Raw genomic sequence first — 17,976 nt, 5'->3', positions numbered from 1 at the left:
AAAGGGTAGAAAAAGAGCAAATAAAAAACTTTCAATTAAATACCAAATTAGAAATTTTGAAAATGAGAGATTAATAAAATTGAAACTAATAAAGCTATAGAAGTAATAAAAAACTAATAGTTTTATTAAAAAAAACAAAATAGATGAACTTTTGGTTAATTTAATTTAAAAAAAGGAAAGAAGAAAGTCAAATTAACAGTATCAAAAATAAAAAGGGGGTAAACTTACCACTAGTGAAGAGGAAATTAAAGTAATAATTAGGAACTATTTTGCCCAATTTTATGCTAATAAATCTGACAATCTAAGTGAAATGGAAGAATATTTACAAAATATAGATTGCCCAAATTAATAAAAAAGAAAGTAAAATATTTAAACAGCCTCATTTAAAAAAAAATTGGACAAGGCATTAATAGATTCCCTAAAAAAAAATCTCCAGAGCCAGATGGATGTATCAGTGAATTTTATCAAATATTAAAAGAACAATTAATTCCAATACAATATAAACTATTTGAGAATTTAGGCAAAGAAGGAGTTCTATCAAATTTCTTCTATGATTGAGATAATGATGCTGATACCTAAACCAGGAAGTGCCAAAATAAAATTTTGAAAAGAAAGAAAATTATAGACCAATCTCCCTACTTCATATTGATGCCAAAATTTTAAAATATATTAGCAAAAGGATTACAACAATTACCAGGATAATTTACTATAATCGAGTGAGATTTATACTAAGACTAAAATATAGGGGAACACTATCAATGTAAGTGACCATATCAATAACAAAACTAATAGAAATCATGATTTTCTCATTAGATGGAGAGAAGTAATTTGACAAAATATAGCATTCATTCCTAATCTTGAAAAGACAACCTACACAGCATAGGAATAAATGGAGTTTTCCTTTTATTTATTTATTTGACTGAGGCAATTAGGGTTAAGTGATTTGTCTAGAGTCACACAGCTAGTAAATGTTAAGTGTCTGAAGTCAGGTCTTCTTGACTTCAGGGCAGGGACACTGTCTACCGCATCATACAGATACCTCTGAAGTTTTTTTTAAAATGATATCTAAAACCATCATCAAACATTATATGTGAGTGAAATAAGCTAGAAACATTCCCAATAAGATCATGAGTGAAACAAGGATGTTCATTATCAACATTATAGCAATAAGAAAAGCAAAATAAATGGAAATAACTAGAGGAGGCAATGAGGAAACAAAACTATCACTCTTTGCAGAAGATATGATGGTATATTAAAAGAATCTAAAAAATCAGCTAAAAACTACTCCAAATAATTAACAACTTTAGCAAAGTTACAGGATATAAAATAAATGCACATAAATTATTGACATTTTTTATTAACTACAAAATCTGACAATAAGAGATAGAAAGAAAATTCCCATTCCCATTTAAAATAACTACATACAATACAAAATATCTGAGTCTACCTGCCAAGACAAAGATAGGAAATATATGAACACAATCACAAAACCATTTTCACCCAAAGATTCAAATCTAAACAACTAGAAAAATATCAATTGCTCATGGGTAGACTGAGCTAATATAATAAACATCACAATTCTAACAAATTGATCTATTTATTCAGTGTCATATCAATAAAACTGGCAAAAATTAGTTTATAGACCTAGAAAAAATAATAGCAAAATTCATTTGAAAGAACAAAAAAAATTAATGGAAAAAATTCAAAAGGAGGTGATCTAAGTGTACAAGAGCTAGAACTAAAATTATTTTATAAAGTGTTGGTCATCAAAACTTTTTGGTATAGTTAAAAATTTGAGATCCATTGATCATTAGAATAGGTGAGTCACACAAAGTCAATGTCTATAGTAATCTACTATTTAATAAAACTGAAGACTCCAGTTTCTGGAATAAGAACTCATAATTTGACAAAAATTGCAGGAGAAATTGGAAGATATTGTGACAGAAATTAAGAATTGGCTAACATTTTACATGCTACACCAAGATAAGATCAAAATGGTTTCATGATTTAGATATAAAGAGTAATTCCATAATCAAATTATTAGAGCAAGGAATAACATACCTGGCAGATCTGTAGAGAAAGGAGAAGTTTTTGGCCATTTTGAACATTATTAAATGCAAAATGAATAATCTTGGTTACAATAAACTTTTTCAAATTGTGTTTAAAAAAAAAAAACACCAATGCATGTTTGCTGACATGGCAAGGGGGAAAGAGAAGGAGAATAAAAAAATTAAAACTCAAAATGTTACAAAAATGAATGCTGAAAACTATCTTTGTGTTTATTTTGAAAAACAAAATACTACTGGAAAAAAACAAAGAGAGAATTGAGACAAATTTAAAGAATATAAGTCATTCTCCAATTGATAGTAGGTCAAATGATATGAACAGGCATTTTTCAACTGAGAAATCAAAGTTATCTATAGGCATAGGAAGAATTGCTCTAAATCACTTTTTATTAGATAAATGCAAATTAAAAGCAGAAAGCATGGAAATTCTTTTGTATCATTTTTCAAATATATAGAGAACTGAATCAAATTAAAAAAGAATACAAGTTATTCCCCAGTTTATAAATGGTCAAAAGATATGAAAGACAATTTTCAAATGAAAAAATTAAAGGCATCTATAATCAAATGAAAAAATACTCTAAATCACTACTGATTAGAGAAATGGAAATTAAGACAATTCTGAGGTACCACATCATACCTCTCAAATTTGCCAAAATGACAGGAAAAGATAATGATAAATGATGGTGGGGATGTGGGAAAACTGATTCATTATTGGTGGAGTTGTTAACTGATCCAACAGTTCTGGAGAGCAATGGGGAACTATGCCCAAAGGGTTATAAAACTATGCATACGCTTTGAAATTGAGTGGATGGTCATCAATTGGGCAATAGCTGATTAAGTTTGGTACATAAATATAATGTAATAATATTGTTCTATAAGAAAGATGGGCAGGCTAATTTCAGAAAAGCCTGGAAGACTTACATGAACTAGATGCTGAGTGAAGTAAGCAGAACCAAGAGAACACTACACAATAATGGCAAGATTATGTGATGATCATCTGTGATAGGCTTGACTCTTCTCAGCAATGTGGTGACTCAATACAATTATATTAGATTTGATATGGAAAATTCCATCCCCATCCAGAGAGGAAACTATGGAGATTGAGTGTAGGAAAAAACATTTTGCATTTTCACAATTGTTTGATTATTTGTTTCTTTGCATTTTCTTGCTCGTATTTTTACCCGTTTAGTCTGATCTTTCTAGTACACATGACAAAGAAGGAAATATGTTTAAAAGGATTGTACATGTTTAATCTAAATCAGATTGCTTGCTGGTGCGGGGGGGGAAGGGAAGGAGAGCAAGAAATTTATAACTCAAAATCTTACAAAAATAAATGTTGAAAAATATCTTTGTGTGTTTTTGGAAAAATAAAATACTATTAAGAATGAAAAAATAAAACAGAGTGAATTGAGTCAAATTTATAAGAAAAGTCATTCTCCAATTGATAAATGGTCAAAGAATATGAACAGGTCAAAGAATATGAATATGAAGAATATTCTTCAGCTGAAGAAATAAAACTTATCCATAGGCATATGAAGAAGTGCTCTAATTTTTATTAGATAAATGCGATTTAAAACAACTTTGACAAACCACCTTCTACCTATTAGATTTTTAAAAGTGGCAAAAATGGAAAGTGGTAAATAGGGGAGAGGATATGAGAAAATTGAGATACTAATGTATTGTTGATGGAGTTGTGAACTGGCTCAACCATTCTGGACAGATATAGAACTAGGATCAAAGGGCAACCAAATTGTGCATATCCTTTGACCCAACAATATCACTACTTGGCCTATATAACAAAGAGATAATAAAAAAAGAAAAGAATGTGTATGTACAAATGTATTTATTTATAGCAATTTTTGTGGTTGCAAGGAAGTGGAAATTGGGAAGATTCAGCCATTAATGGCTGAAAAAGCTGTGGTATATGGATGTAATGGAATACTTTTATGCGATAAGAAATGATGAACAGGTAGATTTCAGAAAATTATGTAAAGACTTATACAAAATGCTGCAAAGCTAAATGAGCAGAACCAGAAAACCATTGTATCAGCATCATTGGTTGATAACCAGCCATGATTGATTAAGCTCTTCTCAGCAACACAATGATTCAAGAGAAGTACAAAGGACATTAGAAAGGAAATACTATGCAAAATCAAAGAACTGATGCATTCTGAATGTAGATTGAAGCATAGTTTTCATTTTATCCTTATGTGTTTTTTTTTTCTTTTTATCAGTTTCTTCTTCTGTAACTGTGAGTACTATGTAAATGTGTTTTACATGATATCACAGGTATAAAATATATCAGATTGCCTACCAACTTCAGAAGAGGAGAGAAGGTAGGCGGAAAGAAAGTATTTGAAACTCAAAAAATTGTAAAATCAAATGCCACAAAAATCATTTTTGAAACCTATAGAAAAATATAATTCTATTTTAAAAATAGAAATTGGAAAATCTGGTAATTCTCCACATTGCAAATGCATATTAATTGGTGACTACTAATTCATTGAAATGGTATGAGTGACAATTTGTTGGAATCTGTTTAGGAAGGGAACAGAAAAGTCCAGGACCTCATAACTTTTGAGAAGGGAAAATAGGACTAAAGACTGAAGAGAAATAGGAACTTTTACCTTAAATGGATTCCCATGGATGGGAATCAGAATTCAGTGTCCAGAAAAGTACAGAATAGCATTATCTAGGCCACATATTATGACAATAAACAGTACTATTCTGTTTATTGGAAGTATAATGATACATTCTTTATATTTGGAATTGCCATAGAAAGACAGTTGTGACAAAAGACTTTGCTCCTTCAGAAGAAAAAATTCCTACCTTTGGTATTACTCAAATAAATGCATTATTGATGTACAATGCCATTGAGAAGTCTTAATAATAAAGTGAATACTCATTAAGTAAAAAGATCTCATATTTACAACCATAACACAGATCTGGAATTCTCAAAATGAATCTTAGGTCACTCCTTTCTCAAGCTCAGATCTATTCTAACTGGGAAATATGTCTTTTGAATTTTTCACATTATATTGAATATTAATTACAATTTACTTGGGAGGGGGAGGTCAAGCAACAAACCTAGAGAAGGATTTGTGAACTTTTAACTCTCTGGAAATTTTTTTTTATCAAAAAAAGTAAGTAAATGTGTGTGTGTGTGTGTGTGTGTGTGTGTGTGTGTGTGTGATGAAATTCTACTCCATCAAGCAGCTGTCCCATTTCTAAAGCCTTAAAACACCCAAGGTCTAATTGCTCTCCCAGCTCAAGAGATTTCTTGAGTTTATGATTTATCCTAAGATGATATCCCAAGGGGAAACCAAGGCAAATTAAAAAGGCTCTTTTCACAGACACCCAGTACAAGGCCTGGGGCTATTGAAGACTAGGAAAGAATCAAGGCAGTCCTGCATTGATTAATTTGGATAATTTGGTCTCATTATTATGAGAAAAATTCAGGATTGCCAGATACATACACTGGCCTAACTTCATGATGCCTAAAATAGAAGGTATGGGGGGGAGGGGAGGAATTCCCATCTTCCCTTCATGAGAGACTGAAGAAAAGGAAGAAAGATTTGTCATTCCCAGTCAACTAAGTTCTCTCATGGACATGTAAGTTCACCCAATTTTGATCTATCAGTGCTACTGATGCTAACAACAGAATGGGGAACTATAAGTTGATTGGTATTATTGAATAATTCCCAAGGTTAGGGGTCATCTTCCTATAGGAGTCTCCAGAGCACTATATGTAAGGAGAAAAGTATAATGGGTCTTCAGCGTGTAGGGATGGTTGGCTGTGTTCCTTGAACCTCGGGAGCAATTTTTACCTAACTATACAGACACAAAACATGGAGACTCAAAAGATGGTATCATACTTTATTAAGGAATCACCTTAATTGTTTCTATGAGGAAATCTCTGTTGATTATGGAAAACTCAGTGACAGACTGGGTGGGGTCCTTGTCTTGTGGTAAAGATGTCCAGTATCCAAATCTAGCTTCTGATACACAAGTTCTGCAACTATCAGCAAATTACTTTTCATCTTTGAGACTCTGTTTCCTTATCTATAAATAGATAGCATAATATTTATGGAATCTGTTTAGCAGTTTTGTTGAAAAGTTCAATGAGATAATGGCAGAAAAGTTTTTTATAAACATTTAAGTCTAGACAGCTGCCGTAATTGTTATCCATGATATGGTGATAAATGAGTTAATACCTGAAGAAGTGTTTATTATGAATTTTTGAAGATTTGAGTCCCAGTTCAAATCTTCAGCTTCATTTTAGAACTTAAAGTTCTAGGAGTGCTACTTGATAAAAATGAATTATCTTTGTATCCCTATAAGGATTACATTTAAGTCAATATAATCAAATGATTTTTCCACTTAGTAAGGGCATGTTTTCCTGAACTATGTCCCCCTTCTACCATATGTTTTGGCTGTGAATTTCATAAGTCACTATCAAAGATGCTCTAATATTTGTTTTCTAATATCTAATTTCTAAGCAGGTACCCAGGATTGAAAAACTTTTCATTCATAGCAATGATAAAAGCAGTCAGCATAAAATAGGAGCAAGGACCCAAGGCTAGGGATCATTTTAACATTCCTTTTTTGCTTTTCCCATTTCTTATGATGGACATTTTTTCTCCAATTTCAAATGCTTATTGAATAGCATGTCTTTGAATAATAATAATATCAATTAATAATATTTGCAATGTTTTTCAATAATAAAGGTCAGAAAGAATGTAAGAAAATTAGAAGAGTAATGCATTGTTGTCACAGTTGTGAACTTATCCAACCCTTCTGAAGAGCAATTTGGAATGATGCCCAAAGGGATATGAAACTATGCATACTTTTTGATCAAGCAATACCACAACTAGGTTTGTATGCAAAAGGGATCTTTAAAAATAGAAAAAGACCCATATGTACAAAAATGTTTATAAAAGCTATAGTTTCTGGTGCTAAAGAAGTGAAAATAAAGGGGATGACTATCAATTAGGGAATGGCTGAACGAATTGTGACATATGAACATAATGGAATACTATTCTATAAGGAATGATGAGTTGCTATTGGGTCTGTATCTCACAGAAATCATGAAAAAGGGAAAAGGATCCACATGTGCAAAAATGTTTGTAGCATCTCTTTTTGTAGTGGCAATTAACTGGAAATTGAGTGATTGCCCCTCATTTGGGGAATGGCTGAATAAGTTATGGTATATGGATGTAAGGGAATATTATTATTCTATAAGAAATGATAAGCAGGCTGATTTCAGTAAGGATTGAAAAGACTTACATGAATTGATGATGCATGAAGACAGCAAAAGCAAGAGAACATTGTACACAACAACAAAAAGATCATGTGATGATTCACTGTGATAAATTTGGCTCTTTGCAACAATGAGGAGATTCAAGACAATTTCAATAGACTTGATGGATAATGCCATCCACACCCAGAGAGACTACTATGGAGAATATAAGTGCGGATTGACACATAGTATTTTCACTTTTTGTTGATGTTCTTGTTTGTTTGCTTGTTTCTTTTTTTTCTTTTCTTGTCTTTTTCCCTCTTGATCTGATTTTTTTTTGCACAGTATAAGAATATGGAAATATAATTAGAATAATTGCCCATGTTTTACCTATATCAGATTGATTGATTGCTAGCTGTTGGGGTTGGAAAAGGAAGGGAGAGGAACACAAAGTTTTGCAAAGGTGAATATTGAAAACTATCTTTGTATGTATTTGGAAAATTAGAATACTATTAAAAGCAATTTTTAAAAATATGAACAGGCAAATTTCAGGGGGAAAATTGAGAAATACTTAACATTAACTGATATAGAATGAAGTAGCCAGAACCAGGAGAACTCTATTTAATGCAGCTCAGTTTTTACATTAATTTTTTTTGGATGGCTCATTGTATCGATTGATTCATATTAAGCCTGTAAACATTAAAAGCTTCATGTATTTTTCAGAATTCCTTTTTAACCATTCCTTCCCAATCTTGGGTCATTTAAACCTTAACATTTTTGAACATTTTACTGAAATGTGCCATACTGCAGTGGCAAAAACATTGTATAGGATAACAGCAACATCGTGTGGAAGATCAACTTTGATAGACTTTGCTCTTCTCAGCCAGAAAATGATCTAAGTAAATTCGAAGAGATGGAAAATGCTATCCATAGTCAGAAACAGAACTATGGAGTCTGAATGAAAATCAAAGCATACTACTCCCGATTTTTGTTGCTTTTTCTATCTTATCCTTCCTTCCTTTTGTTCTTCTTTTACACTATGACTAATATGGAAATCTGTCTAATATGGTTTTATCTGTAAAAACTATATTAGATTTCTTGCTCTCTTGGGGAAGGAAAAGGGGAGAGAAGTACAAAGGAAGAAAAAAGCAAATCAAAACCTGATGAAAAGTAAATGTTGAAATTTAATAAATAATTTTTTAAAAAACTTAATAAAAAATCTATGAAATGGGAAGAAATAGCAGGCATTCAATTCTATTCATTTCTTTGAAATACCTTAATGTTAGGTACTTCAGAGCTCCATTTCATTACAGTCATGGTAATTAAAAGTTGTAACTAACAGTCTCCAGTGAAAAAAGGATAGACTTTTTTCTAATATGTTCCAGTCTTCCCAATTGGGTTGAAAAGATTTCAATAAAGAACATAAAATGGTGATCAAAGATGAATTTGTATCAAGCCAAACCAACTCAAATTTTGTGTTTGATGTCTCTATTCATCTTCTGCTTTCATTTGTCTTTCCCCAGAGTTGACTTTCCCATGAAGATCAAGAATTACACAGAGGTGACTGAGTTCATCCTCCTGGGAATCCCTCATACAGAAGGACTGGAGACTATGCTCTTTGTCATTTTCTTATTCATCTACATCTTCACCCTGCTGGGGAACTTCCTCATCCTCTTGGCCATCATCTCCTCCTCTCGCCTTCATACACCCATGTATTTCTTCTTGGGACTCTTATCTACCTTTGACATATTTTTTCCTTCAGTGAGTTGTCCTAAAATGCTGGTTTTTCTCTCTGGAAGGAGCAGAGCCATCTCTTATAGGGGATGTGCCACCCAGCTCTTCTTCTACCATTTTATAGGATGTGCTGAAGGTGTTCTCTACTCTGTGATGTCATATGACCATTTTATTGCCATCTGTCATCCACTGCGCTACACAGTCATTATGAACCCCAGACTTTGTGTGGTCCTTGCCATTTGTACCTCATTGATAGGATGTATCCATGCCACTGTATTGATATCACTCACCTTTCAGTTGCCTTACTGTGGTCCCAATGAAATAAGCTATTACTTCTGTGACATTCCTGTTATTTTACCTTTGGCCTGTGCTGACAACTCACTGGCCCAGAGGGTGGGTTTCACTAATGTTGGCCTTCTGGCTTTAGCATTATTTTTCACCATTATTGTCTCCTATACCCACATTGGAATAGCTATTTTGAGAATCCGTTCAGCTGAAGGCAGGAGCAAAGCTTTCTCTACCTGCAGTGCCCACCTCACTGCAATCATGTGTGCCTATGGACCAGTTATCATCATCTACTTTCAGTCTACACCTAATCCTTTCCTTGATGCTGTAGTTCAAATTTTGAATAACATTGTTTCACCTATGCTGAACTCTTTAATTTATTCTCTGAGAAACAAGGAAGTAAAAAGGGCCCTGAAAAGAGTTTTGTGTGACTCTAACTTTAATAGCCTAAATTAGGAAACCTGACTTTCTCTGGTCAGTTCCCTGTTTCTAGCTTAGTGTGGATATAGGTTATGAGATTTCTCTCCTTCATTGAATGGTAACCATGGTTTTGCCCTATTTTTATGTCAGTCTTCCATCTTTTCCACAGTGCATGCAAACAGAAAAAAAAGTTGATTTTTTTTTCTCTGAAAAGGTTTTTTTTAAAAATTGGGATTCATTTTCATCTCACTGTTCATGAAGTGTCTGTGACAAGAAAGAAGGTGTCTGTCTAATACTTCATTTGAAATAATTATTTTAAAAGAAACTCATTTTTAATGTACCTGTCTTTCTCTTGGTAGTTGTTTTGAAATAGTGTTTCTTGGTGAAAGTAAGTGACAGTTTAGAACTATGATTTCATTGGTTTAAAGAGTTACTATTAAATTTTCTTTTCCCATTATTTTAAATCACCAGATCTCTTTGACAGTATATCCCATTCACTCCTCCTTTACTCTGGTGTGTTGAAAAGGTGACCCTTCTCCTTACCAAGGCATTGTACCATTATTCTCATCCAATCTTCTTTTCTCTTCTGGCAAATTGTCCTTTTTGGATAATTTTGAATATTTATCTGCTGCCTCTATTCCTGATTTCACCCCAAATCTAAAAATATATTCTCCATAAATCTTTTAAAAATCACTTTTTCCACTCTTACTACTTTTTCATCCTTAATTCTACTCCCTTGATGACTAAATTCTGACAAAGAGTGGTCTACATTTTCTCTTTCACTAACTTTTTAGACCCATGAAGACTGGCTTATACCTATACCCTTTAGTTTTCATCCTTAACGTTAGTGTATTTTTATTTGCTAACAGCCGTGTTTTAAAATATAATCAGACAATATAGAAGCCTTTTGAGAAATTTGTTAAGTTGAGGTTAAGCATAGTAAATAATGATGAAAAATTGAAAGAAAGAGGGAAAATATGGGAAAACATGAATGAAATGATAGAGTGAATTAAACAGAACCAAAAGATAAAGATAAAAAAACTCTATTTGCCTTGTTTTAGAGTTTCATATTTGGTAAGACACTGCTGTTGCATAAAATGTTTTTACTTTTTATAAGGGAGGTTAAAGAGATAAATTATTAGAATAGGAATATAATTTTTAAAAAGACTAGTTAATTGAAGACAAGACTGTACAGTTTATTGGTATCCATTCAATGTCAAGAGATTTCAAAACAAGTTCTTAGCATATCAGCTGAGTACCCTTTAAAAGACTAACAAGGAGAACATGGACAAGAAAAAATGCAGAATAGGTAGTCATGGATGGGCTATGATCCTCATTATGAGAAGGAGTATCCATAATAATTATTTCACAGATCCAATGAAAGATCTAAGAATAAAAGTTTTTACTCTCTTATGAAAAAATAAATAAGGATTCAAAAGGAAAATATGACCAAAAGATCTGATGGTAAAGTTAAGTTGACTGGACTCTTCAATAAAAAAGTTAATAGATTAAAATGAAAAATCCAGATGTTTCTACACACCTCTCAGATTGCTAAGATGATAAGAAAAGATAATAATAAATATTGGAGGGGATGTAGAAAAACTAGGATTTCTATCAATGTTCAGTGTTGGTCATTGGTGGGGGAGTTGTGATCTGATCTAACCATTCTGGAGAGCAATGGGTAACTATGCCCAAAGGGTTATAAAACTGTGCATATACTCTGATTCAGTAGGCTCACTATTGGGTATTTATCTCAAAGAGATCATAAAACAGGTGAAAGAACCCACATGTATGAAGATGTTTCCAATAGCTCTTTCTGTATTGTCAAAGAATTAGGAATTGAGTGGATGTTCATCAGTTGGGCAATAGTTGAATAAGTTATATGAATATAATGTAATATTATTATTCTGTAGGAAATGATGGATAGACTGATTTCAGAAAAGCTTGGAAAAACTTACATAAACTGGATGCTGAGTGAAATGAGTAGAACCAAGAGCACACTATGCAATAATGGCAAGATTATGCGATGATCAACTGTGATGGGTTTAGCTCTTCTCAGCAATGTGGTGACTCAATACAATTATGTTAGACTTGGGATGGAAAATTACATCCACATCCAGAGAGGGAACTATGGAGGCTGTGTAGAAAACAGCATTTTGTATTCTCAGGCTTTTTATTTATTTCTTTGTTTGTATTTTCTTTCTTGTGTTATTTCCCTTTTGGTCTGATCTTTTTTGTACAACATGACAAATACGGAAATAATTTAAAAAGATTGTTTATGTTTAACCTAAATCGGATTGCTTGTGGTCATGGTGAGGGGAAGGAAATTAAGGAGAAGAGAGCAAGAAATTTAAAAATCAAAATCTTACAAAAATGAATGTTGAAAATTATTTTTGTGTGTCTTTGGAAAAATAAAATACTATTAAAAAAATAAAGTCAGAATTGAGTGAAATTTATAAGAAGACTAATTATTTTCCAGTTTATAAATGGAAAAAATACAAACAAGCAATTTTCAGCTGAAGAAATCAAAGTTATCTATAGGTGCATGAAGAATTGCTCTAAATTGCTCTAAATAATAATATTTAGCTGTAATAAATAAATATGAATTTTAAAAAATGTGAGAAACCATCTCCTACTTATCAGATTTTCCAAAATGACAAAAATGGAATGTGACAAATAATGAAGAGGATATGGGACAATTGAGACACTAATGCTTTGTTGATGGAGTTGTAAACTGAACCATCCACTCTAGACAGTAATTTGGAATTAAGATCAAAGGGCAACCAAATTGTGCATATCCTTTGACACAACAATACCACTACTTGGTCTGTATAACAAAGAGATAATAAAAAAGAAAAGGATGTATATGTACAAATGCATTTATAGCAATTTTTGTGGTGGCAAGGAACTGGGGAGATTCAGCCATTAAGGAATGATTGAAAAAGCTGTGGTATATGGATGTAATGGAATGCTTTCATACAATATGAAATGATGAACAGAGAGATTTCAGAAAAATCCATAAAGACGTGTACAAAATGCTGCAAAGCAAAATGATCAGAACCACAAAACTATTGTACATAGTCTCAGCATCTTTGGTTGATGACCAGCCATGATTGATTAAGCTCTTCTCAGAAACACAATGATTCAAGACAAGTACAAAGGACATGAGAAGGGAAATGCTATGCAAAATCAGACAAAGAACTAATACATTCTGAAGATTGATGCATATTGTTTTCATTTTATTCTTGTGGGTTTTTTCTTTTGATCTGTTCTTTCACATCTGTTCTTCTTTCACAACTGTGAGTACTATGGAAATGTGTTTTACATGATATCACAAGTATAAAATAAATCAAATTGCCTACCAACTTCAGAAGAGGAGAAAGGAAGGTGAGGGGAGAAAAACTGAAACTCAAAATCTTATAAAAATAAATGCTATACACTATAGAATACAGGCTACTGGAGGGTTTCAGGGTCAGCCAGAGTCAGGATAAATGAAATTCCTTGGTCTTTAGGGGGAGAAGTAAAGGAGGCAGGCAAACTGCCACGAGGCTTGCCAAAAATGTCTCCTGGATTCTGGAGCCCAGAATCACCAGCCTCTCTCCTCCTCATCCTGCCACCAAGTGCCTCTCTTGCCCTTCACCAACAGTGAGAAGAGCCATTTATCCAACCATGTGCTAATAAAGTCATTGTCTCACATTGAATAGGTAATTAGCTTTAAGTGCTCCGTTGTCTAATTCAAGCATACCTTTTTGGAGTATCAGCCCTCTCCAACACACAAAAAAGTCTTTTTGAAATCTATGAAAAAATCAAATCCTACTTTTAAAAAATACAAATTGAAAAATCTGGTGATTCTCCACATTGCCAAATGCATATTAATTGGTGACTCCTAATTTATTGAAGGGGTATGAGTGACAATTTGGTTGAATCAGTTTAGGAAGGGAACAGAAAGATCCAGGACTTCAAAACATTTTGGAAGGGAAAATAGGACTAAGCATTGAAGAGAAATTGGAATTCCCACCTTAATGGACTCCCATGAGTAGGAATCAGAATTCAATATCCAGAAGACATTCTTGTGGCATTATTGAGGTCACGAGTTATGGTAGTAAAGCAGTATTATTCTGTTATTGGAAATGTAGTGATACAGTCTTTATATTTGAAATTGCCATGGAAAGGCACTTTTAACAAAAAGACTTTGCTCCACCAGAAGAAAAAATTCCTAACTTTGGCATTACTCAAATAATTGCACTATTAATCTACAATGCTATTGAGAAAGTATTATTAATGAAGTGAATATTCATTAACTGAGAAGATCTCATGCTTTACAACCACAACATAGATCTAGAATTCCCAAATTTAGTCTGAGGTCACTCCTTTCTCAAGTTCATTTCTTTTCTAATTTGAAGATAAGTGTCTTGAATTTTTCATTCTATATTTATAATTAATTACAATTTAGTTGGGTGGGGGAGACAAACCAACAAATCTAGAGAAAGATTTGTGAACCTTTAACTTTCTGGAACTTGTTTTACCAAAAAAGGAAGCAAGTAAGAAAGTAAACACACACACATATGTATATATGTATATGTATATGTATACATATATGTATATATATGTATATATACACACACACACACACGTGTGTGTGTGTGTGTGTGTGTGTGTGTGTGATGAGATGAGATTCTATTCCACCAAACAGTTGTCCCTGTTCTAAAATCTCAAAACACCTCAGGTCTAATTGCTCCCCCAGCTCCAGAGGTTTCTTGAATTTGTGATGAATCCTAAGAAGATATCCCAAGGGAAAATTGAGGCAAATTAAAAAGGCTCTTTTCACACACCCTCAACCCAAAATCTGAGGCTATTGAAGTCTAGGAAAGAATCAAGGCAGTCCTGTGTTGATCAATTTGGATAATATGGTCTAATAATGAGAAGAATTCAGGATTGTCAGATACATATACTGGCCTAACCCCATGGGACCTAAAATAGAAGTTATGGGGGAGAAACTCAAATCTTCCCTTCCTAAGAGACTGAAGAAAAGGAGGAAAGATTTTTCATCTCCAGTCAACATGTTATCGCTTGAACATGTAAGTTCACATCAATATTTATCTATCACTGCTTTTGATGTTGACAAGAGAATGGGGAGCTATAAGTTGGTTGGCACTATTGAATAATTCCCAAGCATGGAGACCAGCTTCTTATAAGAATCTCCAGAACAGTAAATGTAAGGAGAAAAGTATATTGGGCCATTAGCATCTAGGGATGGTTGGCTTTGTTCCTTGAACCTAGGGAATTCAGCAATTATTACCTAGCTATACAGACACAAAAAGTAGACGCTCAAAAGATGGCATCATACATTATTAAGGAATCACCTTAACTTCTTCTAGGAGGAAAATATTGCTGATTGTGGATAACTCAGTGATAGGTTGGGTAGGCTCCTTGTCTTGGGGTAAAGATGTCCAAATTGTGTATCCAAATCTAGCTTCTGATACACAAGTTTTGCAACTAACAGCAAAACACTTGTCCTCTTTGAGACTCTGTTTCTTTATCTGTAAATGGATACAATAATACCCATGGCACCTGCCTAACAGGTTTATTGAGAAGCTCAATGAGATGATATAGGAAAAGTATTTTATAAACATTTAAGTCCTATATGTAGCTGTCATGATTGTTCTCCATGATATGATGATAAAGGAGTCAATACCTGAAGAAGTGTTTATTATGAAATTTTGAAGATTTGAGTTCCAGATCAAGTCTTCAACTTCATTTTTTAACTTAAATTTCCAGGAGGGGTACTTAATAAAGTGAAGTGGGGTTTTTTTTTGCCTGTAAGGATTACATTTATGTCAAGAAAATCAAATGATTTTTCCACTTAATGAAGGCATATTCTCTTCAACTATACCCCTACTCTGTCCTATGTCTTGGCTGTGAATTTCACAAATCACTGTCAAAGTTACTCTAATATCTGTGACTTTTTAATTTCTAAGTGGGTATCCAGGATTAATAATTAATAATGTAATTAATAATTATTCCATAGGAATAATAAAGAAAGTCAGCAAAAAATAGGAGCAAAGATCCAAGGCTAGTAGTTCATTCTAACATTCCTTTTTTGCTTTTCTCATTTCTTATTATGGACATTCAAATGATTTTTCCACTTAAGTGAGGGCATATTCTCCTCAACTATACCCCCTACTCTGTCCTATGTCTTGGCTGTGAATTTCACAAATCACTGTCAAAGTTACTCTAATATCTGTGACTTTTTAATTTCTAAGCGGGTATCCAGGATTAATAATTTTCTCATCCATAGGAATAATAAAGAAAGTCAGCAAAAAATAGGAGCAAAGATCCAAGGCTAGTGTTCATTCTAACATTCCTTTTTTGCTTTTCTCATTTCTTATTATGGACATTTTTTCTCCAATTTCAAATGCTTATTGAATAACATGTCTTTGAATAATAGCAAATAATAATATTTGAAACTTTTTCAATAATAAATGTCAGAAAGAATGTAAGAAAATTGGAAGAGCAATGCATTGTTGTGGAGTTGTGGACTGATCCAACCATTCTGGAGAATAATTTGAAATACCCAAATTATATAAATCTGTGAATAATTTTTGATCCAGTAGTACTACTACTAGGTCTATATGCAAAATAGATCTTAAAAAATAGGAAAAGACTCACATGTACAGAAATGTTTATAGCAGCTATAGTTGTGGTTGTAAAAATTGTAGACATAGAGGGAATGCCCATCAATTAAGGAAGGGCTGAACAAGTTGTGATATATGAATGTAATGGAATACTATTTTATAAGAAATGATGAGTAACTACTGGGTCTGTATCCCAACAAGATCATGAAAGCGGGAAAAGGACCTACGTGTGTAAAAATGTCCATAATAGCCATTTTGTAGGAGCAAAAAACTAGAAACTAAGTGGATGCCTCTCAGTTGGGGAATGGATAAATCAAATATGGATGTAATGGAATATTATTATTCTATAAGAAATGATAAGCAGGCTGATTTCAGTAAAGCCTAAATAGGCTTATATGAATTGATGGTGATTAAAGAAAGCAAAACCAAGAGAACATTGTACATAACAACAACAAGATTATATGATGATTCACTGTTATAGAGTTGGCTCTTTGCAACAATGAGGTTATTCAAGGCATTTACAATATTGTGATGGAAAGTGTCATCCACATCCAGAATATTTTGGAGAATATATTTGGATCAAAGCATAATATTTTCACTTTTTGTTGATGTTCTTGTTTATTTGTTTCTGTTTTTCTTTCATGAGTTTTGTCCCTTTTGATCTATTTTTTTACATATCATGAAGGATATGAAAATGTTTAGAAGAATTGTACATGTTTTACCTATATCAGATTGCTTCCTGTCTTGGGATGGGGGGAGAAAGGAGGAGGAGCAAAAGGTTTTACAAAGGTTAATGTTGAAAATATTTTTGTATGTATTTGGAAAAATAAAATATTATTAAAAACAATTTTTTAAATTTCTGATGCAGAATAAAGTAGCCAAAACTAAGAGAACATTGTATAGAGTAACAGCAACATTGTGTGGATGATCAACTTTGATAGACTTTGCTCTTCTCAGACATACAAAGATTGAAGAAAATTCCAAAACCCTCAATGTTGGAAAATGCTATCCACAGTAAAGAGAAAGAATTGTGTAGTCTGAATGAAAACCAAAACATTCTATTCTCAATTTTTGTTGCTTTTTCTTTCCTTTTGTTCTGATTCTTCTTTTACAATATGACTAACGCTGAAATGTGTCTACTATGTACATGTATAATTTATAGCAGATTTCTTACTCTCTTGGGGAAAGAAAAGGAGAAAGGAAGGGCAAAGGGGGCAAAATAGAAATCAAAATCTTATAAAAGTAAATGTTGAAAGTTAATAAAAAATTTAAAAATTAAAAAATATCTAGCAAGTGGGAAGGAATAGCAGTCATTCAATTCTATTCATTTGTTTGAAATGCCTTAATATTATGTACCTCAGAGCTTCATTTCATTAAAGTCATGGCAATTAAAAGTTTAAAGTAACAGTCTCAAATGAAAAAGGCTAGACTTTCTTCTAATCTGCTCCAGTTTTCCAATTGGGTTGTAAAGGTTTCAATAAAGAATATAAAATAGGGATCAAAAATGAATTTGTATCATGCCAAATCAATTCATATTTTGTGGTTGATATCTCAGTGCACTCTCTGCTTTCTTTTCTCTTCCCCCAGGACTGACTCT

General features: G+C 32.7%; 1 protein-coding gene across 1 annotated transcript; it reads left to right on the top strand.

The window, feature by feature from the left end:
• The first annotated feature begins 8,841 nt into the window (after positions 1–8,841).
• LOC100917427 (olfactory receptor 148-like) lies at positions 8,842–17,972 on the top strand. Its single transcript, XM_003766926.3, has 3 exons — positions 8,842–9,749; positions 11,477–11,606; positions 17,967–17,972. The coding sequence occupies exons 1-3, from the start codon at positions 8,842–8,844 to the stop codon at positions 17,970–17,972; spliced, it is 1,044 nt and encodes a 347-aa protein (XP_003766974.3).
• Positions 17,973–17,976: the final 4 nt, after the last annotated feature.

Source organism: Sarcophilus harrisii, chromosome 3 (genome assembly GCF_902635505.1).
Source record: "Sarcophilus harrisii chromosome 3, mSarHar1.11, whole genome shotgun sequence".
In the NCBI taxonomy this organism is placed as follows: Eukaryota; Metazoa; Chordata; class Mammalia; order Dasyuromorphia; family Dasyuridae; genus Sarcophilus; species Sarcophilus harrisii.
Note: the sequence above shows the minus strand (reverse complement) of the source record. Positions and strands in the feature narration are given on the sequence as shown.